This window comes from Rosa chinensis, chromosome 4 (genome assembly GCF_002994745.2).
Source record: "Rosa chinensis cultivar Old Blush chromosome 4, RchiOBHm-V2, whole genome shotgun sequence".
In the NCBI taxonomy this organism is placed as follows: Eukaryota; Viridiplantae; Streptophyta; class Magnoliopsida; order Rosales; family Rosaceae; genus Rosa; species Rosa chinensis.
Window position 1 is genome coordinate 2,106,794 of NC_037091.1, and position 24,275 is coordinate 2,131,068.

Below are 24,275 nucleotides of genomic sequence, written 5' to 3' on the forward strand. Positions count from 1 at the left end.
ATGCGATAAGCAAACATGGAAGACATTGGATCCTGTAGTGGCAAGGTATTATCGAGACTTCTTCAACGTTGCTAAGAAAGACACGTAAGTACACATTGTGGTTTAAAATTGGTGTAACAATTTAATTTCCGGTTTACATACTGATAAAATATGTGTTGGAATCTAATGTTTCTGTTTCAATAGGACCGAGTACTGGATCAGCAGTGATCTTCTACGCCGGATAACGAAGCACGACCTAAGAGTAATAATCCAGGAGGGGGACATTGAAACTGACGTAAGTCTTTCAATGAGTGGATTGATTCAATTATCTACTGCCCCCCAGTAGATAGATTACTGCCCAGTGGCTCCATTCAATAATCTACTGCACCCCAGTTTAATGATTACTGCCCCCCAGTAATCTCATCAATTACTGCCCCCCAGTAATCTCATCAATTACTGCCCCCCAGTAATCTCATCAATTACTGCAATTTTCATTTATCTTGTTACTTATAAAGTTTTGATGCATAGTCCACGTACTGAATTTTGTAGGTGATCGCCGTTTACATTGACTTGCTGAAGTCTGATGCAGAAAAGCAAAATTCGCAAGTGGGATTCCTCACAGTAGACGCCTCCGTAAGTAGCATAAACCAAATCTATTGAGTTATGTGTTTATTGGGAAGCCACATTGAGTAACATGCTAAAATATGGAGTACCCTTTGTGGTTACTGGGGGGCAGTAATCTATCTACTGGGGGGCAGTAGATAGTTTATGGTCCACTTTGTGGCAATAAGTATATATAATTTTGTGTTTTGAAGATGGTCTGTATATGAATTTCATATTGAATGAAAAATAAACTGTTCTTTGTCGGCCTATTGGTGGCTCTTCGTCATATTATTGCACCCCAGTAATGTGTCAACTACCCCCACTGAATAAGCAAAATTTGAACTAGATTCAATGATAAGTTTTATTGTTAAATTGAATTAACTTGGTTACGTTCTGTTTACAGTATTATGCCATAAAGTATGAACAGACGAAAGAACAGGAAGAGGACACTCGGCCTTTTGAGTGTGGAGTCGAGACTATGATTTATGAACCCCTGTGGTCCGTCTTCCGTTTCAAAAAGGTGCTATTACCAATTCACCACATCACAAGCATGCACTACACATTACTGGTAATCGACAATGAAAAAAGGAGATTCAGCCATATGAATTCATTGAGGCCACCAATAGATGAATTCAACAATGAGGAGAAGTACCACCTGAATGCAGCTAGAGTGGTATGTAGTAATTACAGAAATTCAGTTTTATCTTTTAAATACTGTTGGCATGCTTTTGTGGAATTAAAATTCTATATCTGCTAAAAACAGGTAAAGCACATAAAGAAGTTCATACATACTGTGAACTTGACTAAGATGAGAATGCCGGGAGAAAGCCAAGATCCCAATGTCACACGAGAAAAATGCAAAGGCGAAGATGATAACGAAAACCTGATTATTGTTGAAGAAGCAATGACCGAGGAAGAAAAACAAACCAGGAACTGGATCTTACAGAATAACGTTGCGGAGACAGAATATGAACTCTATGAAGACTTTGACTACCCACAACAGAACCCATCATCGTAAGTACATTGAAGCAAAATATTTGTCATAATACTTGTATAACATTTGTCGTTGCTGCGTACATTACTAAACATGTCTAATTTTTTCTTCTTTACAGTGGTGATTGCGGTCCCTTTATGCTTCATTACATGGAGAGCATTGTAAACAACGTAGAACCAACCAAGGAAGGTGGGGACAACATGAGAAAAAGACTGCTTAAGAGGTTCATGCACCTAGTATTGGGAAGAAAGTGAGGCATGAGATTACATATTTATACATGTAGTTTTCATATCCGAAGAGTAGGGGTTGTACAGTTATCGTACTAGTCTAATCTTCAAACTATGTTGAAATAAACTGCATTATTAGATGATATAGTATACTGATGCTGACTTCAATTAGAAGCAGGCGCTTTACAAAAAATGCTCCAAATTAGACATGTTACTACCTTATATGTCCAAGTAATCATATTACTGCCCCCCAGTAACCCAATTACTGGCCCCCAGTATTGTCACCCAATAAGCAATAACCCTGATGGAAAATTGAACTTGTGTTACGTCGATGCAATTTTAATCATCCCAAAACATAAGAATCTGACATGCTAAGGGGAAAATGTTTATTTGAGCCTGAATACTAACAATTACTGCCCCCCAGTAACCCAATTACTGGCCCCCAGTATTGTCACCCAATAAGCAATAACCCTGATGGAAAATTGAACTTGTGTTACGTCGATGCAATTTTAATCATCCCAAAACATAAGAATCTGACAGTCGAAGGGGAAAATGTTTATTTGAGCCTGAATACTATCAATTACTGGCCCCCAGTAAACCAATTACTGCCCCCCAGTATTGACACCCAATAAGCATTAAACCTGTTGGAGAATTAAACTTGTGATATGTAGATGAAATTTTATACTTCAATCATCCCAACAATAAGAATCTGACATGTGAATAGGAAAAAGTTTATTTCAGCCTGAATAAAAACAATTACTGGTACCCAATAATCCAATTACTGCCCCCCAGTATTGCCACCCAATAATCACTAATCCTGTTGGAAAATTGAACTTGTGCTATGTAGATGCAATTTTTATCATCACAACAGTAAGAATCTGACATGTGAGATAAAAATGTTAATTTGAGTATGAATATAAACAATTACTGTCCCCCAATAAACCAATTACTGCCCCCCACTAGACATGTCAAACCCTAAAAACTCTCTACAGAAACATATACTACTGCTGAACTAGAGGTTCAGTGCAGCTCAACTTGTTATGAGTACCCATTTTTCCACAACGACCACAACGAATCAGCTTCTTTTCAACCTCTCCAACCGACTTGAACCGCTTCACCCTAGGCCTCCCGGGGGGCCTCTTCGCAAGGGGAGGTAATATACATTCAGAGGCAGAATCCGAAGAAGACATATCAACATTGGTTATCGGATGGATAGGAAAACTGTAGCTCTTCTTGAACATACCAACATGAAAGTACTTATTAATATAATCATATACATTTTCAGAGGCAGCTTGTAATGCAGCAAGGCCGTGAGGACAAGGAAAACAATTGATCTACCATTTAACACATGAACACGCATGATCGGAAATGTTGACAACATATGAAAAGTCAGATCGAACCTCATAAACTCCAGGACTTGAATAATGGACACTGAAACGACGAGATTTCTCCATCTGCACCTTCAACCTTTCCTCCATTTTGGGAGTTAGTTCTGTGGTCCAACGTTCTGCTTCTTCCCTCCTTTTATCCGCCATCTCCATTTGTTTAATTCTTGTCTGGTCAAGCATACAGTAGACTGGCATCAAACGCTCAATTGCAATCCAAGAGTTAAATGATTCAGCAATCCCATTAGCCATAATTCCATATCGGTAGCTAGTATAAAATGCACGGCACCAATTTTCCACAGGCAATTCAGAAAGAAAAGGGTCAATAATATCAGCACCTCCAGCTGCTCTAAGCAACCGCAAATTGAAACGGTATTCCTTCTGTGTAGACGAATATGCAACCTTAAAAAACTTCTGCTTTACATCTTCTATCAGTTTTGAATTACCTTTACCCCTATATTTACTGGCAAGGTTTGCCACCAAGTGCTTGTAACAAAACAGATGAGGATTACCAGCAAACACTACAAGAAAAAGTATTAATCATAGCACATCACTATAGCGTTTTTTCAGAAAATGCTATGAATTGTAAATTTAAAATATTTCAATAGCGTTTACAATTTATAAACGCTATGAAACGAATGCAAACGTCATAAAAAGATGCCCATCCACCGAAACCGCGAGCGGGCAACAAAAAATGAAAAGAGCGCGGAGTTGAATTTTTAAGTTGAGGTTGGAGCCTTTATCAAAATACCTTATCACAGACTAGGCCGCCAAAGAAAAAAATCTCTCTCTCTCTCTCTCTCTCTCTCCCCAGAAAATCCCAGCAACTCTTCGAATTCGATCATCTCTTCCCCAGGTAGCCCTTCTCCATTCTCTTCTATATTTATTCCCCCCTCTCTCACATCAGATACTTCATTTTGGTAATGTGATATAATTCTAGGGTTTAGTGGATGAATCAAAGTTTCAGAAATAGATTTGGGGCTATTTCTAATCTCTGCAATTTCGTGTATCCATTTTGGTGACAGGAGGTGTAGTGAATGGGTTGAGCAACGGCGTCACAGCTAGCACCATAAGCGTCGTTCTCAATCGTCTGTCGACCTTCCCGTCACCTGCATCAAAATCGGTTCTCCCTATATATCCCTTTTCTTATTTCTATTTCAATCTTTGATGACTCTAAAGTGAAAAAGATGTATTTCTCTCCCACGAAATTTTATTAAATTTGGTTCAAAAAATGAAATCAAAGATTAGATTGCATGAACTTGGATCTGGTTGTAATGGTTCTAAGATTAATGCTTTTATTTAATTACCTGTTTTATTTGACAACAGTCTGCGGATCTGTATGATGGTAATACATCTATCCTTAGATATGGTATGGCTTTTGTTCTTGAGGATGGTGTAGAGGTACTAATTCACCCACTTTAGCCTTTTCCTTTCATTATATATAGTTGCCCATATTAATAATTGACCATTGCTTCTGCATATGACTCACACTGTGTTATAGCAATACTATTATGAAGCTTTTGAGCTGAAACTTTATTCCTAACAAGTTCATTTAGACTTGCATAACAAAGTAAGCTACCATGTCAGAACAGAGGTAATATTCAACTAAAAATCTGCAGTTTTACTTCTCCTATGGCAGTGGCTGACCAATTCGCAACTTTCCATCATACATGCACAAGTCATTGTTCATGTATTGTTGGTGAACAGATGCTTCAAATTCTATAGAAGAAATACTTTATGCTGCATCCCAAACTTTTTTGCTAAGAGCCTTGGTATTTGTATAATATATAGATCAAATATATAAGTGAAGGCCAGGAAACAATGGTGGAATATTTTCACACTTTTTCATATAAAAAAATATCTCATACTTGCTTCAACACTGATGGGCATTAAAATTGAGCAAAATTAATGCTAGCTAATGAGATCATTTTTGTCTTTCTTTTAGTTGGCATTTACGGAATTGCATTCAACAAACAAGAACAACGGAATAGCATAACCTTTCACAGGTTAGGTAATCTTGGTTTTGTCCTATTTTCATTGTAGCTCTTATTTTATCTATCTGCTGACCCGTATATTTTTTTTCTATTAGCTCCTTGTGGTTGCAGTTCATTCCCCTGTAGTATTAGTTTCTTTGTGTGTATATATAATTGCTCCAGATACAAACCAACTATGTTCCTCTACTATAATTGGTAAGGCCCAAGTTGAACCTTTTGATTTATAATGTCTTATTCATCTTAAACATGCATTTCAATGCAGGTATTGATCCCAAAATGGGTCGAGACCTAGTAGCTCAGAAAATAAAAGAGTGTATTTTTTTTCTTCAATAAAAATTTATTCAATTTCGTTCAAATTGATAAAATCAAAGAATAACTCTCGAATATACTTGGGTATCTGTTTGTCATCGTAATGGGTTCCAAGATTACTGCTTTAAGTTAATTACTTTGCTTTATTTGACAGAAATATGCAAATCCATATTTGAATACGGATGCTGATCATGTCTTCCTTTGAACATGGAGTTGTTTTTGTTCTTGATAATGGTGGAGAGGTGCTTTACCCTTTAACTTTTTTCTTAATTTTTTGTAATACACCTACTTGTCTTCATAGTTTACTCACGTTAATAATTCACTTCAACTGTGGCCTCTAAACTGTCCAGTGTCCAAACTAGTAGTAAGCAGTTAGGCACCCACAGATTACCTAAGGCAAAAGGGCAATAGGCAAAAGACCAAAGGTTCTCTTTTACTCGTATAAACTTCTTTCAAGTTTCAATTATTAATGGCAAAAACAAATCCTCCTTTATAAATTTGATTATTGTTTCTTTTCTCTCAGAGAATCAAAACCCATTACATAAACATAGAGAATTACAAAACTGTAGCAAACCCAAATCCAAGACACCCATAAAGCTCAGCTCTTCAAAGCACTTGAAGACTTGAGCTACTAGCCTCTGGTACCCTTCAATCCCTAGTCAATAAAGATCATGATTTTTCTTTGTTTTTAACTTATATTCTTTCTCATAATTGTGGCTGATATTCTCTGCCGTCTATGTTTGACTGGTGGGTTTTCTTCTCTCTAGAATAAGCAGAAGGAAATCTTTCTGCCCTTTGATTGGTTTGGTAAGGTAAAGCTGGTTTTTGAGGCCTATTGGTTCCATTGTTGTTAAAGTTCAAAGCTTTAGAGGCAAATTGTTTTCTTTGGTACCAAGAAAAGGAGTCTACCTGCATTTGATTGTGTATTTTGGAAGAGGTTTTGATCTTAACTTTGTTTTTGGCATATTTGAAGGGTTTAATCCAACGAGGGAGTATGGTGGGATTTGCATATCCTCTTGGTTTCATGTCCACCAGTGGCTATGTCATCCCAAACAAAGAGTTTCACTGGTTGGCTTATGCCCTTTTTGGCATGCTTCTCTGCAAAATTGTAAGTACCAATCGCTTAGTTATTTTTTTTCCATGGTCTGAATGTCTAAGTTGGTATTTACTGTAGAAAGAAAATATCTTTGAGGCACTTGGTTATCAGTTGTTAAATCATGTTATGGAATAGTCAGAAGTGAATTAATATGTGGTTTTTCAGTTTTCCATGTTTTGACCCTTCAAATTCATATGTGGTTGACTAGTAATTCTCAGGCATAACTTCTATATCTGGGTGATGTTAAAATTTAGCAAAAGATACAATCAGCTATGAGCTTTAGAGAGAGAAAGCTTTTTGAGAAATTCTTACTGCCATTTTTTTTTTTTTGGGTGACTTCAGAGTAACTTCAGAGACTTTGATACATGTAATGTGGACTTGATTACCCACTTGTGGTTTCCATTTAGGGACTGAAAGTTAAAGGAAAACAAAATTTTGGTATGAGTTTGGAAAGAAATTTTTTTAAATGTTCATTATATGATTGAGAGGATAAATTAAATTCAGTAGTTCTGTTTCCATAGCTCCAAAATTAGGTTCTTTCTGTAAGATCATTTATTGCTGAAGAAGTTATGTGTTCTATCTATTAGAGATCCTAGTTACTCCCGGATAGAAGTAAGAATGCAACATGCATCTCTTTTACCTTGTAGTTTTGAACTTGATTAAATTCTGCTCTTGAAGGTTTACAAATTAACAGGTCTTATTAGCCTTCAAAGCTTCAAGGAATATCAGAAATTGAGCTAAGTTTCATGTGGACAATCGAAAGAAAGCCCAAGACGATTGCTGGTGGGTTAATTCTAGCAAGATTTGTATCATTAATATAGAAGGAAAATACCAGCTTGTTGGATGAGATATGAAGTGCTTGTGTAATTTAGGGATGTCACTTTGTATATTTGTTACTCTTGAGATTATTAATGAAAATGCTGCATTTTTGATGTGAAAACTTATTATTGTATTTCCAAGACATTGTGACAATGTATTGTACATATTTATGCAACAAATATAGGACAGTATCACCATAAAAATGCTATTGAATGATGAACAATAGCGTTTTTTATATGTTGTAGCATAAGCAGTTATAGCATTTCGTAAATGCTATGGATTGTTTAATATAGCAGTTCATTAAATGCTATGGAATGTTTAACATAGCGTTTATGAAATGCTATTAAAAGTCTATACAATAGCGTTTCCAAAATGCTATGAATGTTGATCTTTTCATAGCGTTTGCGGAAACGCTATGATAGACCTCAGACCTATTATAGCTGTGGCAGACATAGCGTTTACTAAAACGCTATCATATCCTACGATAGCGTTTTTTGAGCGCTATAAATGAAAGTTTATGGTGTAGTGAAAAACCTTATCGAAAGCGCTCAACAATCCAACACCTCGATCACTAATAAATGTGATAACTCTCCCTTGAGGTTCAAGCAGACTCTTCAAATGTTTGAAAAAGAATGTCCAGTTTGCATCTGTCTCTGAATCACAAAAACATATAGCTAGAGGATAGAAACCTGCATAAAACATATCACAGTAAAATCAGTCTACTGGGGGTCAATAATGTTGTTATTGCACGGCAGTACAATGTCACAACGTCGCACAGCAATGTAAAAATGATATATATCACAATGAAAGAAACTAAAACAAGAAATATTAAGTTCACAGATGAAACTATAACAAACGCCAATATTACTGGGGGACAAGAATAAATTTATGGGGGGGGGGGGGGGGAATAAACAATTCAGTTACCTTGATTCCCATTCCTTCCAGCTGCAGACAGAATCTGCCCCTTGTAAATGCTTTTACCAAACGTTCCATCAACATACAACACTGGCAAACATAATTGGAAGCCTTCTACACAACCTCCGTAAGCTACGAAAAGCCTCTGAAAATGATTTGAAGATGGTTCAACCTCCAACACAAAAGAAGAGCCGGGGACGTTACTCTGCAAAACAGCTTCCTTATACCAAGATAACTTGCTGAACGTGTCTGCATCAGAACCATAAATCGCTTCCTTGGCCCGATGCTTTGCTTTCAAGGCAACCTTGTATGAAATATCAAACCCATATGTTGATTTAAACTTGCTCATAATCTCCCTTGGCTTCAATGAAAGATTAAAACTAACATCAGAAGCAATGCAAGTCTTGACAACCTTGGACCCCAAAAGCTTGTGTTTTTGAGTCCTAACTACACCCTTGCAAGTGTGAGTATTATTCAACTCTGTGATATACAGGCAACCATTGGCAGATGATGAAAAAGCACGAAGATGCCAATCACAACCTTCCGTTCCAACATTTGCACAGACTGCATGAATACGGTCCAGATCATTTCTCAGGAATACAAACTCGAAACCAACTGCAATTGCATACTTCCTGAGCTTTTCACGGAGCTCAACAGCGCCATGAAACTTATCCCCGACATTATGGATATAAGAACTCCACTCATCAGACAAATACGTCTTGTGAACTTCAGTCCTGAATGCATCACCCAAATAATCATCTTCATCAATAACTTCCGAACCACTATCCACCGAACCGTTTCTCCTAAAACCTCCCCCAACCTTTAAAATTGAAATATCGACACACTCTAGCCTATGTATCCTGGCAGAGCAAAACAGCATCTGGAAATCACGATCATTACGCAGAAAACAGACTTCACAACCTGGGACTGAATACTGAAGCTCAACATTATCAGTTGGGAAAAACTGGAATGTACGGAAAATGTCTTCATACAACTCAGAGTAGTCCATGCATTGATTCAAAGGAATCATATAACCTTTGCCAGAGTAAAGGCACCTAGCAACCAGAGGATCAGCCATAGACCTGCGAAGAAAACACAGGCAGACGAATCTATTATTAAAACCTAAAACACATATTACTGCCCCCCAGTAAACTGAATACTGGCCCCCAATACACCGATTACTGGTCCCCAGTAATATAGTCAAAACAGCCATAAAAAATTTGTAAGACGTAATAAATTGCAATGTATCGTTGAACAAAATTATTGGCCCCCACTAGAAATATTACTGCCTCCCAAGATTATCAGTAAGCAACAATTATAGATACTAAAATATCGTTGAACAACATTATTGGCCCCCACTAGAAATATTACTGCCTCCCACTAGAATGCACTCAGAACTACCGCAACACTCCGGGTACCAGCTCAACCACAAAATCCAAACATGAATTCACCGAAAGAAACACCAAAATAATACAGAAACTCAAAACTAACACAATGCACTCAAAAACACCTGGAAGTTCAAAACCAAAATTACAAAAACAATTCATATCCAAAACAAACACCTGGAAGCTCTGATACATAAAATTCAGTTCGAAAATAAGACAACAATTCGTACAAAAAAAATCCTAAAATCAAACATATTAAACAGAGCTAAAAGCCAAACGGATTAGATAGAGGTAAAGAAACAAAAGCAAACCTCAGTGGAGGAACACAAAGAGCATCTGGATCACGATCCATGTGAAAATCACAGCAAAATTCTTCTCTATATGAATCGCAAGACTACTACCACCAGCTCTAAATATAAATCGCAGGAGGTTCACATACCAAAATCGCCGTAGAGCTTCGACAACCGGGACCAGGACGCTTCTCTCCCCTGCCTATATAAATTGCACAGTTCCTCTCTCTCTCTCTCTAAAATGATAGAGCTCCACACTCAAACCCGGAGAGCTTCTCTCTCTACATATACAGACGAACCTCTCTCACTAAAATCGGAGAGCTTCGCTCCATAAATCACGTTTCTGTTACGATTTCAAAACGAAACTTATTCAGTTATAGAGGTTTCAGTTATAGAGGGGCAAAAGCGTCCACAAAAATGAATAAAACAGCCACATGTTGAAAAAGTTGGGTAATTGGGGTTTAAAAAAGAAAACTGATGATTAAGTGGGCAATCTCTTAGAGTGTTTGGGTAAATGGGGTCAAATGTCACAGAAATGGGGTAAATGATCATTTCCCCCTAAAAAACATAGCAATTTCTATTGGAAGCACAAGTATTGTTTTAATACAGTTTTCTTCAAGGTCTCAATAAGAAATTATATTCAATAAAAAATGCTTTCCTAATTGAAAAACACAAAACATTATTAATAGACTTACTATATTATTTGTTAGAACGTCGTAGACATCTTCTTCACTCCACACTCTGCTGCGTTTCCCAGGTTCATCAGGTGACTCTTGATGCACTATGTCTTTACCCATTTCTTCTATCAAGTCATGCATCCAAATCCAACCACCATTGTAATTCTCATCGTCAATTCTTATTAAGGCTTTTTCTTGGAGTTGTGCAATACCAATCATCATTGTTTTGTGGTCGTAGCAAGCTTCTAGTATTGGTTTCACACGGGCTACATGCTTACCTTTAAAGAAGCAAGCGATGTCAAGAAATAGTCCTTTTAAATCTGCTTCTAGAGCATCATAACTTAGTTTGAGAACGTCTTGTATCTTTGCCTGAGGGCCTCCTTTACAACTACCTATTATAGCTTTCCACTCCTCTATGCTTCTACGAAATAGATGAGAGCCTAAGACTATCAAAGCTAATGGAAGGCCTTGGGCATAGCGTATAACATGTTGTGCAAGTTTCAGATAATCGCTTGGAGGTTCAATTCTTTTGAATGCATGCAAGCTAAACAACTCCAAAGCATGATGATCATCTAACATCTTGACCTCATATACTTGATTAACTTGATGAGCAATTAGCCAACGTTTATCTCTTGTTGTTATGAGAATTCTACTGCCTGGACTAAAACAATCAGGGGATGGAACTAAGTTATGTAATTGGCTAGAATGACTCACATCATCAAGGATTAAGAGAACTTTTTTATGTTGCATCCTCGTCTTTATAAAACTTAGTCCTTCATCAACATTGTGCACCTTCAAAGTTGAGTTTAATATATGAGACAAAAGTGTCTCTTGCAGTTGGGTTATGCCTTTTGATCTAACATCCGCCAAGAAACAACTACCTTCAAACTTATGGCTAATTGAATTAAACACATCCTTCGCAATTGTAGTCTTTCCTATTCCACCAGGCCCCCATATGCCAACCATGTTATTCTCATCGGCATCTAAAAGTTTGTTGACCTCTTCTCTACAAGACTCTAAGCCAATTGGATGATCAGCAACGTGCAGCTCACATAAAGGGTTTATTACTTGGGCGAACAAATCCTCAACAATTTCCTCGATAAATTCAGTCTCGTACCTATGAAATTAAAAGCACATATAGGAAATCAAATAAAGTAGAAGATTAATATATGGATTTTTCAATATAAATAAAAAATAGGCTAACTAATCAACTAGCTAGTGGGTTGGGTTAAAAACATACCGGCCCTCCTCGAAAGTCCATCCAGACAAATTTGCTGCTTCCTCAAGAGCCTTCCTCCATTTGCCGATGCTATCCTTGTATTTGCATTGATTAAGCGTAGCACATGCGTCAAGAGCCTTCCTCCATTTGCCGATGCTATCCTTGTATTTGCATTGATCAAGCGTAGCAAATGCATCACCGAAAGCACCTGTTTGGTGTCGTACATCAGAGGGAGCCACCTTGTAGAAAACTGCTCTAAACTTCTGTCCTTTGGATTTTCTACAGTCAAGTATCTTGACCAGTTCGTCTAAGCACCACCTTGAGGAAGCATAATTTTGAGAGAAGACGACGATTAAAACTCTGGACTCCTCAATTGCTTTGAGGAGCTCTTGTGATATGTCTTCTCCTCTGCTAAGCTTATCATCTCTAAAGGTCTTGATTCCCCTCAGACACAAAGCGTTGTACAAATGATCTGTAAAATCATAGCGCGTATCCTCGCCTCGGAAACACAGGAAGACCTCGTTTGTGTAATGATTTCAGTGATCAGTGGAAGCCATATTTTGCTTTGATTTGCTTTGCCCCATCTGTTGAATGTTGGCTTCCTATTGATCTGCCTTCCTGGAGTTTGTATTGTAGATCTAAGATCTCAACTCTCAAGAAGATAGTGTCTTGGTGCCTGCTGCAATGTGAATGTGAGGTTGAAAATGGACTAAATCAGAACCTCTATGAGCCTTGTTCTTCTTTCTTTGCAATTTCTCTTTCACGTTTTCTTTTTAGACTTGGACTAAAATTATCTTGGAAGACTCTTTTTTCTTTTTTTTCAGAGGTGATGACTTTCTTGGAAAATCATTACTTTGACGCTTGATGGAGCAAGGAAACGTCTGGTCTACTGTGTACATTTTGTTTGGATTCAACGTATTTTATAGGTAGGAGATTGCAAATTAAATCATACGGCAATATTAACGGAATTATCTAGAAACTGTGTACATTTTGTTTGGATTCAATATATTTTATAGGTAGGAGATTGCAAACTAAATCATACGGCAATATTAATGGAATTATCTAGAAACTGTATACATTTTGTTTGGATTCAATGTATTTTATAGGTAGGAGATTGCAAATTAAATCATACGGCAATATTAACGGAATTATCTAGAAACTGTGTACATTTTGTTTGGATTGAATGTATTTTATAGGTAGGAGATTGCAAATGAAATCATATGGCAATACTAACGGAATTATCTAGAAACTGTGTACATTTTGTTTGGATTCAATGTATTTTGACTATTTTCTAGGTAGGAGATTGCAAATTAAATAATACGGCAATATTAACAGCTTACTTTATTGATTTTCAGGTCTGTTTTAAAGAATCTGAAAAGAAAAACAGAACGGTCAATTTTTCTTCAAATCCCTTGACCAAAAGAAATGTTAATTTTCAGAGGAAGAATCAGTTCTTATGACCCTTTAAAATATGCACTGCTATTCTTTTCAATTTCTACTTCACTAAACGGGTTTTGGGTTGAATAAAGTACTGCTATTTTGAAAGTTCAGCAAACAACGACACCAACATCATGGTAATAGACTAATAGTTTTACTACGACCTTTAAGTTACAGAAACAAGGAAAAGAGAACAATACATGTGGCTAATTCTAAATGCTTACAAATACTTGTATACCGATCCGTTTTCGAACTCAGTTAACTCTGATGCTATTTGTAGCCGTCCTGCAACAGCCTATTAAGATGGAATCCACAGCACATGGCACTTGATCACTGCGGCTGAAAACTATTCAGCAACCAACCCCGTTAATCACTTTACTGGAAAAGAAATGCAGTTGGCCCTTTTAAAGTACACTTAATTAGAATTCAAAAACCAAAAGCAAATGGCCAAATGCACACTGAATGGGAAGCAGAAAGCCAGCCAACATTGCCAAAGGAGGCCAAAGTTCATTGCTGATTTCTACCTCTTAATGAGAATTAGCATCATTTGACTCTTGTTCTAGAAACACAGTATTAATCACTTAACTAAAGAGTGATTTGGCGAATACTGTATACAGAGTTTGGAACATATTCTAGAAAGAAAGAAAAAAGAAGGACAAAAATAGAGACAGCCATTTTGTTCATTAACAATTTAGGGATTAATGTCATGTTCTTCTCTTTTTCCTTATATCAAGTGTTAGGGGATTAATATCAATGTAAATACCTTATGTGTAGCCACTAGCTAACCTGTCTCAAAATAGTGCATATATTAACTAACAAACTATACATATACTGTATACATCGTATATATCAATTTTCATTAACCTATGTAGTTCTTATCGTGTAGAGACAGAGCCATATGTTCAATTATGAAGTTAACTTGCTAGGCTAAAAGTTTGAATTTTTCTTCATTCAATGCTCATCAAAATATACAAGAGTTAATTGTACATGATCTATACGGTCATGGGAGTAACAAGGTAGCACTACTAATGCAGTAAAAATCAAGATAGATCTTTCCCCTTTCTGCTCCCAATGCAGACATGGGTGAAACAGCAGTCGGGATTCAATTGCAGTAGAAAACGTTTGGGAATTCTGAAGGGATTTGGATGCAACATTTAGATACTCCATATAAATACGATGATGGTGTAGCTGCTAGAGCTGAGATACTCAAGATCTCAGTTTATAGATCTTTAAATTGATGGTACTCCAATCCTTCCAACTACTTTCTAAATTTACAGAGGAAGAATAAGTTTGCTGAAGAATGAACCATTTTTCAATGTTCTGTTCATTTTACAAAACAGGTTCCAGAAACATGTAGAATAATGATTGAATAATCAAAGATACGTACTGTTATTCTGAAACATAACGACACAAAACCAGGACCATCTAAGTTAAAAATTAAAATTAAAAACTTGGAAAAGGAAAAGGAAAAGATTCATGTATTTATTAGAACATGATCACATTAACATACCTGCATGAAGTCAAAAGATTATTTTTAAGTCACAGCTTCAACCTTCTGTGTCTCTGAAAGAATACATCTGAATGCATGGCATTCTTGTTGAAACTCTTAAGTGGACGGGGTACGGTTGGTGATATCGATTTTCTTGGCCTACTAGGTGAACCACCTTCATTCCAGCTTCAGGCTCAAGGGCTTAATTGGTCAACGCTTGTTTATTCAGCCAAGTAGTCAATGAGTTTGAACAATGGCAATGGAAGAGATTGGGTTCTGCATATTGCCCCTGAAGTATGGCTCAATGATAATGGAGGCATACTTGGATTGTGTAATTAACACTATGATAATGGTGATGCGGCTAAAATAGCCTCACAATTTAACCCTGCAAAATGTAGTTGTTAGTATAGGATAAGCAGGGATCGTTCAGTCCGGGGATTGTAGGGTACACCTAAACAAAAAGGTCAATTTAAATTAGTAATTAATAAAACAAGTATTAACAAGTATTTATCTACAAATTTACAATCATAAAAAGGGGGCATTCAACTTTTGGTTTCTAAGTTCCTACGAAATAAAACAAAAAGACAAATATATACATGTGATCGACTTCTTCACACTCAAATCAGAATTTCCAAACCATATCAACATGCAATGAATTATTTCAATCTAAACAACCTAAAATCGTGCCAACACTAAATATCAGAAATGAATTCGAAGTACAAGTCTGAAGAGATCGAGTACCACTTTAATTCTTCTTTAATCTCCTAAGTTAGGAAAAGTCCATAACTCAAAATATTTCATATAAAACATCACGTTAATACTGAAGAGCATCCGTCAACATTAAATATGAATCATTAAGTGCAATTAGAATTCTGAATCCAAACATGTATGCATCCATAAGAAGTTACAAACACACAAACATGTAGCATATAATCTCGACCATTGTACATAGCCTTTACCACTTTAATTTCTGCCCTAAAACGATTAGGTGAATCAGAACACAAATTTGGCTTTATTAACCTGCAGATTAACATAGTTATTCAACCAAAATCATATGCTTAAAGATATAAAAGGATGGCACAAAATCAGATTATAAAGATATCATAAACAAATCAAGAACATAAAGAAACAAATCTGAAAATTACTAACATAAACTCATTCTCAACAAAAATCCAATTCCAATAACAAAGTTCATAAACAAAATCTGAAAATCAATACTAAAGAGTACGAAAACAGAAATAAGGGCCATGGATTACACTTTTTGATCTTCAAGGAAGCTTGGAGAACGTCAAGAGAACACAAGGCTTGGCCTTCAAGAACACGAACAGCCTTGGAGAAGTCCTAAAGCTCTTCACGACAAGAGGCTTTTTCTGAATATTTGGAGAGGGTTTTGGAGAGAAGAGCTAAGCTAATGAACTGAATTTTGTATGAAGAAGTGATGATTTTGGAGTAGAGAATGACTGCTATTTATAGTGGAATTTTCATCTCTTGTGATGCAATCATGGCCAATCATCTTGAGGTGATTTCTCCTCCAAATTTGCTTTATTTTCTCATGATAGAGTCTTGATTTTTCTGATCTCTTTTCCCCTAAAATGCTCATTCTCTTTTCCTTGAATAGTGACCAGATACATCCCTTATTCCTCTCCTTTGAATTGCACTAATTTCTTCTTCCAATTGTGCACATAATGAACTCCTACAATCAAGAAAAATCAGAATTTAATTAGTGTTATAATCAACAGTAAATAAGATAATCAATAATAAATATTGATTATAAACACTCCCTTTTATCTCCTTGAATTCTTCTTGATTTTTCCTTTAAGTTTTCCTTGAATTCATCACTCAAGAGTTCTTAATTTGATGGACTCTCATTAAAATAGAAAAATCAGAAATAGAAAAGTTCAAATGAAGAAAGTTTCCTAAAACAAAATAGGAAATATTTCCTAAAATGAAAGAGGAAAGTTTCTAAAATGACTTGTCATTAATTTATGCCCATTTCTGCTCTTTTTCGCTTGTTTTCTCCATTTCAATCTTTGAAGTACCTAAAAACATAAACTATGTTATAATTATTAATTTTAAGAGAACAACTTAGCCAAATGAGGGAAAATACATATTAAAAATGTCACACTTTGTGCTCTTATCAAATGGCAGTGCAGATCAAAAGCAATCAATAATGGGAGTGCAGACTAAAGAAGAATAATAATTGGGGGAGAGTTCTCTTCAATCATAATTCTATTACCAGCAATCACTGCAAGAGCAAAGCCCCTGACTAAAGAAATGGAAGCTGCTGTTATCTCAAACAGTAACTTCCCTGTCGGATATTCTTGACACTAATTTGGCAAACTTCCCTGTCGGATATTCACCACACAAATTGGCACTCCTTGCCTTGTACCTATAAGCCCAAAAGCTTTGGCCACTTTCTCACTGTGTCAACTGAGCAAGTATTCTTTCTCCTCCTCATCAACATCAAGCAGGACATTGTCCAAATCAGGAATGTGGCCAGCATCTCTGTGTCTGCTGTTTATTTCTTGCACCATCAACGCAATGTGGCTCTTCTCTGTGTGTGTATCAGTATCACCACCGAAGGTAAACTCATGAATCACTCTATTAACTTCAACGGAACTGCATCCAGGTACCTTCTGAATCCCTTCCTCTTTCAGCTGTAGCCTCACTTTTGCAACATCTGCCCATTTCCAAGCTGATGCATATATGTTTGAGAGAAGCACATGAATACCAGTCCTCTGAGTAGTCAATTTAGATACCTGTTCAGCTGCATATGCTGCAATTTCAACGTTTTTGTGGGTTCGACAAGCAGCCAAGAGAGTGCTCCAAATGACATCATTAGGTTCCATTGGCATGCTCTTTACCAGATCAACAGCTTCTTCCAAGTCCCCTGCTCGGCCAAGTAGATCAACCATGCAACTGTAATGAACAATATGAGGGGAAATGCCACGGACTGATTGCATTGACGTGAAAATGTTCCGTCCTTGTTCCGAAAGACCAACATGGCTGCATGCTGTTAGTACTGCCACAAAGACTACTTCATCTGGTTTCACCCCTTGCTTATGCATGTTATCGAAAAGCTCTAGAGCTCGCTCCCCATTTCCTTGCATGGCCATTGCTCCAATGGCTGCTGTCCAAGCAGAAACATCTCTTCTTGCCATGTTATCGAACACCTTTATTGCACTTTGAGGGTCGCCACATCTAGCAAACATGTCAACTAAAGCTGTCCCGAGCCGCATGTCACAGTTAATTTTATCTTTTCCGATATAAGCATGAGTCCACTTTGCAAGATCAATAGCTCCTAGATATTCGCAGGCAGATGCAACCTCCACCATGGTCACCATATCTCCTTTTATTCCCTCAGTCTGCATCACCCGGAAAAGTTCAATTGCTTCCTAAAACCTGCTCTCTTGGACCAGAGCACCAATCATAGTGTTCCAAGAGACAAGATCACTTTTTCGCATCTCATTGAACATTTTCCAAACTGACTTCACATCACCACTTCTTATGAAACCAGAAATCAAGGAGTTCCGTGATAGTACAGTCTTATTCGACATATTGTCAAAAATTATGCAGGCCATTTCTGGTTGGCTGCACTTCATGTACATGTCAATCATGGCATTGCAAATCGTATCCCAACCTTCTAGTCCATTCCTTAGAACATAACCATGGGAACACTTTCCAGAGAGAGAATCACTTAGTTGGCAAAAGCTGACATGGCACATAACCTTGTCGGGTCTTAAGCCCTGTTGTAGCATTTCATCCATGACCAAAACTGCTTCACTATCAAGTCCCTGGCGCACAGAATTTGACAAAATTGTATTGTAAAGGACCAAGTTTTTATCCACACATTCATCAAAAACCGCTTTGCAGCATCAGTAGCTCCACTTTTCATATGCATATCAATAAGTGAATTCAACATAAACATATTACTCTTCAATCCAGACTCCCCAATGGAAGCACAAGCCTCTCACTCAACGCCACATGCTTCAACTTTGCGTAAGCAGAAATGACACACACCATAGTCACGGAATTGGTTTAATCCCTGCAGCCACCATCTCGAAAAACAAGAAAAAAGCCTCCTTTGGCATATCCCTCCAACCATAACCGCAAATCATACTAGTCCACAACACAGTATTTCTCTCAAGAATTTCATCAAACACCTTCCAGGCATAATCCAAGTCCCCACATTCTGCATAGATACGAATCAAAGAATTCCCAATAAACACATCTTCCTCCAAACCCATCTTCACAAGCAACCCATGGACACAATCTTTGAGCACGTGCGCAATGCATACGGAGAATGTGGTTCTTTATCAGGATTCACACTTCAGAATGTTGGGGTGTAAGAAAAAGCCTTGACAAACATTCTTCACAGAGATTGTGATAAGAACAGACTGAAATCTGTAGATTATGATTGGTACTCCATTGTGGATAGATGAATGCCTTTGAGAAAATCAACCAACTAAATCCGTACCATCGAATGCCACGACAGCTTTCGACTCATCCTGTAACTCTTATAGTAAAATTGAGCTTGATAGATATAACGGCAACCCAAACCCCAGCATCTTATTCGCCCACTGGCTTCATTTCAATAAGGGAAACGACTATACTGCAGCAACATATGAGATGAGCTGACTTTGTACTATTTTGATGTTTTCATATAAAGACATGTTAGTTAGACAATTTAATATATACAAAGAATGCATGTGCATGTGTATGTGTGTTCTACTTCAGCACAGATGTGCGCACTCAATTTTTGTTCCTTCCTTCTTCTTTTTTCCCAAATACTTCTTTTCTGTGAAATGAACTCAAAATCATGCAACAAGGGTGCGAATCAAGAGAACTTCTATGTATAGAAAGGTGCTCCTAGTAAATCTCCAATACTATCCACATAAAACAATGGTGCCTGAAAAATTTCAGCTTCCGAAACGTCATCCTGTCTTGGAGAAATGCACAAGCAGCAGGACCGAACCTTTTTGTTCGCATCCAACAAACTTTTCCTACGTTAGCTGCAACAAGATCTTACAGTAACTTTTCTTAGGGCACACCATCAACCATCACTCCAAAAGTGTGATCTTGCTACCTCTCTAGTCCCTTCAACACTCAAATAGCTAGGTATGAAGCAGAAGTTGCAAGATGACTAAAAGCATCGAAAAGTAACTTTTCTTAAGGCACACCATCAATCATCTCTCCAAAAGTAAAATCTTGCTATCTCCCTAGTCCCTTCTGCTCAAATAACTAGGTATGTAGCAGAAGTTGTAATATGGTTGAAAGCATCAAAAAGCAAATGGCAACCTAGACTCCACATCAAAAAGGCTATTGGTTGCAAACTCTAGAACTAAAAGATTAATAGAATCTCTGACAAAAAGAAAAGAAAAGAAAAAATCAATAGAATCATACCATCTGCATAGGTCATCATTGTCAATATGGAAGTCAAAGTAGCGATAGGTGCCCTGTTCATATTCATCAGTGGATACTTTTGGCTCCCCGTTTCGTTGAAACCAAGTGTTATATTTCCTGTGGTAGCCAAATCTTGCTGACAAGTGTTCTGCAGAAAACAATAGACTTAAGAACCAGTTCAGAGTTCATATGATTGCATTTTAGGGGTTTAGGCACCATGTTCCCCATTGTATTCGGAAGTTTAATAATCAAGGCTTGAGGGCAGTTAATGAAGTGATATGACGTACGTGCTGATAGTAAACTGCAAAGAATACAGTGTCTTGGCCATGCGGTTCAAGACCCAACCTTTACAGAAGGCAGGATTATTAACTATAGGTAGAGGGCAAGAGGAGTTATTGCAGGGAGCCTCTGTGTGTAGAAGGCAAGAGGGAGCTGGGAAGAACAAACAAGAAGAAAAAGAAAAAGAAAAGTAAAAGATAGGTAGAGGGCAAGAGGAGTTATTCAGATTATTACCACCAATTGATCCAAGGCTACCAGAACGTTGGTTCTACTGCAATGGTCGCCCAAAGTTTGAACAGTAAAAGATATCTGGGTCCACACGGGACTAACAAAAAAAAGCTGTAAAATAAGCTGACCCTTGAATATCCCGTTAATTTTACTACACAGATTTTGGATTGGATAAGCACTAAACAATCTCAGCATACAACACCAGCACCATATTACATTTTTTATTTTTTTTTGGTCGAGCAGCACCTTATGACTTGGTTATGGTTTTAATACTTACTCTAGTTACAAAACAAGGAAAAGAATATATATTCTTATATGATTATAACTTATAAGTACTTCCATATAGATCAGATATGGACCTGCTGATATTCGGAGTCTCTAAACAGGAAAGGCCCAGCATTTTGCCACTCGCCAATGGCTATATCTGCTGCAAACTCTTCATCGATCAACACCCTACTTGATCACTGCAATGGAAAAGACATGCAGTCAGACATTTCCATGAACATCTGAGAAATCAAAATTTCCATCATCCTCATTTTCTAATGTGCTAGAAGTACTGAGCAAAGAATATTCTAATTTGGGAGGAAAGGTGTTGGAAGAACAGGGGAACAGTACATATAACTATATATATATATATACACACATCACATATAGCAGGGGACTCACCTCCAGCTTGCTGCTTGCTCTACTATCAAAAGTCTCGCCGCTGTTAAGGTACAATATGTTTGCTTGTAACCTTGAAGTTGCCATTAGTCCATGGAGTCTTTATTAACATCAAAGTTCTTTCCTAATATAACTAGAAGTCCTTGCTCCCCTTTTAAGTGCCAGTACATCTTATGAAGGTTAACACCAGATTGATGCTGTCCATATATGATTCAAATTATACCTCTGTGCAAAATCCAACTATTACTAACTGGTATAAATCAAAAGCTTAGAAAACCAACAAATCTCAACCACGGCCCTATAAAAACAATATATCTGTTAGTACACACTAGGGACACCAGACACATGATAACCAGCTTTTATGTGCAGAGAAATGATCATTTCTAGAACTTAGTTTAAATGAGCTAATGTTCCAGATTTTCTGTCAATACAACTAGAAGGAAGCCGATCTAATTTTAAAAACTTGTTTTGTACACAGTAGAGGTTGCTAATGAAATTCTCCGAAAGGTAATAAGCACAGTTAATTATTTGATCTGAAACAACCTCACCAGTCACCATACAGCAGAAGCAGTTTTGCTACTCCATCTTGAGTTACAAAACAAGGAAATGAAAACGACACATGCCCTTATTCTTAGCATCAGATTACAAATACTTACATCTCAGTTTCGGGATTCAACTAAACCTCGTTAACTGCAGAAGACTTGTTAGCAAGAGCCTTAGATATTGGCATGTTACCCTGCTGGTATTCGTAGTTATTCTGCAGCAGCCTCCAAAAAGGGAAGCCCCAGCCTCACACCACTGGTCTAAGACAATGTCCGAAAACTCTAACCCACCCCCTCGATGGCTGCAAAGGAAAGCACATGCAGTCAAGACTTATGCACGAACATGTTATTAGTTCAACATTTTCGTCATCCATGGAAAAGTTTATATCATAGAAGGAAGATCAGTTTCATATTTTCATCATCCATTTGGTAATATCACATAATATCCAACAAAAAGTACATTACTTTGTGAATTATACCATGACTGAAATGATTTAAATCCGGATGCTATAGCTCAAAGAGTAGGGCAACAAGCACTGTGCATTCATATAGGAGACTTGATTAATTACCAGCCACTGCTTGCTCTGACCATCATAGGTCTCAACACTGTTGGGGTATATCACTATTGGTCCACTAACAAAGCTTTAATCAAAAGTTTTCTATGTGGTCTGACCTTAATCAAAGGTAGAAGTTTGTGTGTATTGGATGATGTGGAAATCAATTACCTCTTTTGTCTTTTGTTAACGTTGTTGCATGGTACAAAGGTTGCTTTGCTAATCAAAGGTTTTCTTTTTCTTTGGTCTGACCTTGATCAAAGGTTTATCCGAATATGGATCCGAATACAAGCTCTCGAATGAAAACCGGGACTTGCTTATCTGGTTGGGAGGTAACTCTGTTGAACATTTTCCTATAAGATCTAACAAGGAATGTCCACAACAAGATTATGGAAGGTAATGTAGGCATTTGTTGTTATTATTAGCAGTTCAAGTTTGTTCAAGTTTGTGTTAATATGAGCTTAACATAGTTGGTTTGCATTGGACAGTGTGGATTGTGAGATTGGAGTGATATACATTGTCAAGAAATTATCAGAAGGGGGAGTGGTGGAATCTACCTTTACCAAAGGTGTAATGGCGAGTATGAGGGTAAATCTTTTAGAACGATTCTTAAATATGCCCAATGGTGCCTAGAACTATGAAAAGAAGTAAGGAGTGCAGCTTGAAGGGATTTTTTAGCATGTTGTTTATTTTAATTTTGATTAATAATGTATCCCTTTAAATTGGAGCGCAACAATTGAATTGCATGTTTTTGGGAACTACCTTTGTTTTTAGTTAATAATACTTGAAGATTGTCCTTGGTTTTTTTTGTTGCATGTGTTTTTCGTGATCTGGTGTATTTGTAGTCTGGTGCATAGATAGTGTGAAGCCATATGGAACATTGTGAAAACTATTGCAATGCTATATATGCATGACTGGATGGCTGTTAACTCGTAATAGTGTGTCGAAAAAAGGTAGTTGTTGGGAGTCTCTTACATGTAGGTAATTAGAGTGGACCTATAATATAGGAATGTTGATCCTAATGTAGAGGTATAGTAGCTGTAATATTGTCTTCAAGAAAGGTTGGTCGTTTGACCTCGTGTGTAAATTTATGTTACCTACAAAATACAATCTAGAAAGAGGTAAAATCTTAGTTGATTGTACTGAACCTGGGTATAGGAAGTATTGAACCTGGGTACATGAATCATGAATGTGTTTTTGTCAATGGCTGTGATTAGATAATATCATAATTGCGGATCACTAATTATGGAACAATTATAAAGTTTACAATTTTGGACTGAAGGTAATGTACTTTAGTTATCAATTTCAAACAAGAAATCAATGGACAATAAAATATTGCTAATATTGCTAATTTATTATGGCACGTTTACTCATTGGAAGGAAAGGGAATGATTACAGGGTAAAAACATTCCTACGTTTACTAACACATAAAGGAATCGGAATAATTTCGGGTAAAAGAATTCCTGCGTTTACTAACACATGAAGGAATCAAAATAGATGTAGGTCCCACCTCCTTATCAGGAATCGATTCCTGAATACTCAGGAATTCGATTACGAAGGGGGGAGATGGGTTTAGGAATCATTCCTCCAGAATCAATACCGATTCCTTTCTTCTCCTATTCCACTTGTCTCCGATTCATGATTATTTTTCATTCTAAGTAAGTAAACGTGCCATAATAAATGCCTTTAAAATTAGTATTTTCAGATTTGAAGATATTTAATAAGGGTATATTCGGAATGCACGAATATGAAAATTGGCAGTGTTGAGTCAGCAAAATATAAATGGAA

At 37.0% G+C, this 24,275-nt stretch overlaps 5 protein-coding genes and 2 pseudogenes across 7 annotated transcripts in view; 1 reads left to right on the plus strand and 6 right to left on the minus strand.

The window, feature by feature from the left end:
* Window positions 1-24,275, minus strand: part of LOC112197268 — a 98,937-nt pseudogene that overhangs the window by 26,655 nt on the left and 48,007 nt on the right.
* LOC121052700 lies at window positions 2,805-4,878 on the minus strand. The gene is made up of 3 exons (XM_040518143.1): window positions 4,836-4,878; window positions 3,204-3,709; window positions 2,805-3,137 (listed from the first exon to the last, which is right to left on the minus strand). Exons 1-3 carry the CDS (start codon window positions 4,876-4,878, stop codon window positions 2,805-2,807), a joined length of 882 nt encoding a protein of 293 aa, XP_040374077.1.
* Window positions 5,384-7,531, plus strand: LOC112197765. 3 transcript variants are annotated; one of them, XM_024338598.2, is made up of 4 exons: window positions 5,384-5,733; window positions 6,259-6,303; window positions 6,465-6,599; window positions 7,266-7,531. In XM_024338598.2, the coding sequence occupies exons 1-4, from the start codon at window positions 5,674-5,676 to the stop codon at window positions 7,326-7,328; spliced, it is 303 nt and encodes a 100-aa protein (XP_024194366.1). In that variant the 5' UTR covers window positions 5,384-5,673; the 3' UTR covers window positions 7,329-7,531. The 3 variants fall into 3 exon arrangements, with proteins under 3 accessions (XP_024194366.1, XP_040373526.1, XP_040373527.1); XM_040517592.1 differs by having other exon boundaries at window positions 6,259-6,298; XM_040517593.1 differs by lacking the exon at window positions 6,259-6,303 and having other exon boundaries at window positions 5,387-5,733.
* On the minus strand, window positions 7,747-10,194 carry LOC121052468. The gene is made up of 3 exons (XM_040517589.1): window positions 10,018-10,194; window positions 8,331-9,403; window positions 7,747-8,095 (listed from the first exon to the last, which is right to left on the minus strand). The coding sequence occupies exons 1-3, from the start codon at window positions 10,056-10,058 to the stop codon at window positions 7,908-7,910; spliced, it is 1,302 nt and encodes a 433-aa protein (XP_040373523.1). The 5' UTR covers window positions 10,059-10,194; the 3' UTR covers window positions 7,747-7,907.
* On the minus strand, window positions 10,163-12,476 carry LOC112197254 (disease resistance protein RUN1-like). Its single transcript, XM_040518144.1, has 4 exons — window positions 12,472-12,476; window positions 11,914-12,336; window positions 10,692-11,790; window positions 10,163-10,339 (listed from the first exon to the last, which is right to left on the minus strand). The coding sequence occupies exons 1-4, from the start codon at window positions 12,474-12,476 to the stop codon at window positions 10,304-10,306; spliced, it is 1,563 nt and encodes a 520-aa protein (XP_040374078.1). The 3' UTR covers window positions 10,163-10,303.
* Window positions 17,051-21,478, minus strand: LOC112197256 (annotated as a pseudogene).
* The window catches only part of LOC112197259 (disease resistance protein RUN1-like), a 29,803-nt gene continuing 24,657 nt past the window's right edge, over window positions 19,130-24,275 (minus strand). The window contains exons 22-25 of the mRNA XM_040517588.1: window positions 22,048-22,235; window positions 21,395-21,616; window positions 21,088-21,192; window positions 19,130-20,369 (exon numbers count right to left, since the gene is read on the minus strand). The gene's annotated coding sequence lies outside the window, so the exon portion shown is untranslated. The remainder of the gene's footprint in view (window positions 20,370-21,087; window positions 21,193-21,394; window positions 21,617-22,047; window positions 22,236-24,275) is intronic.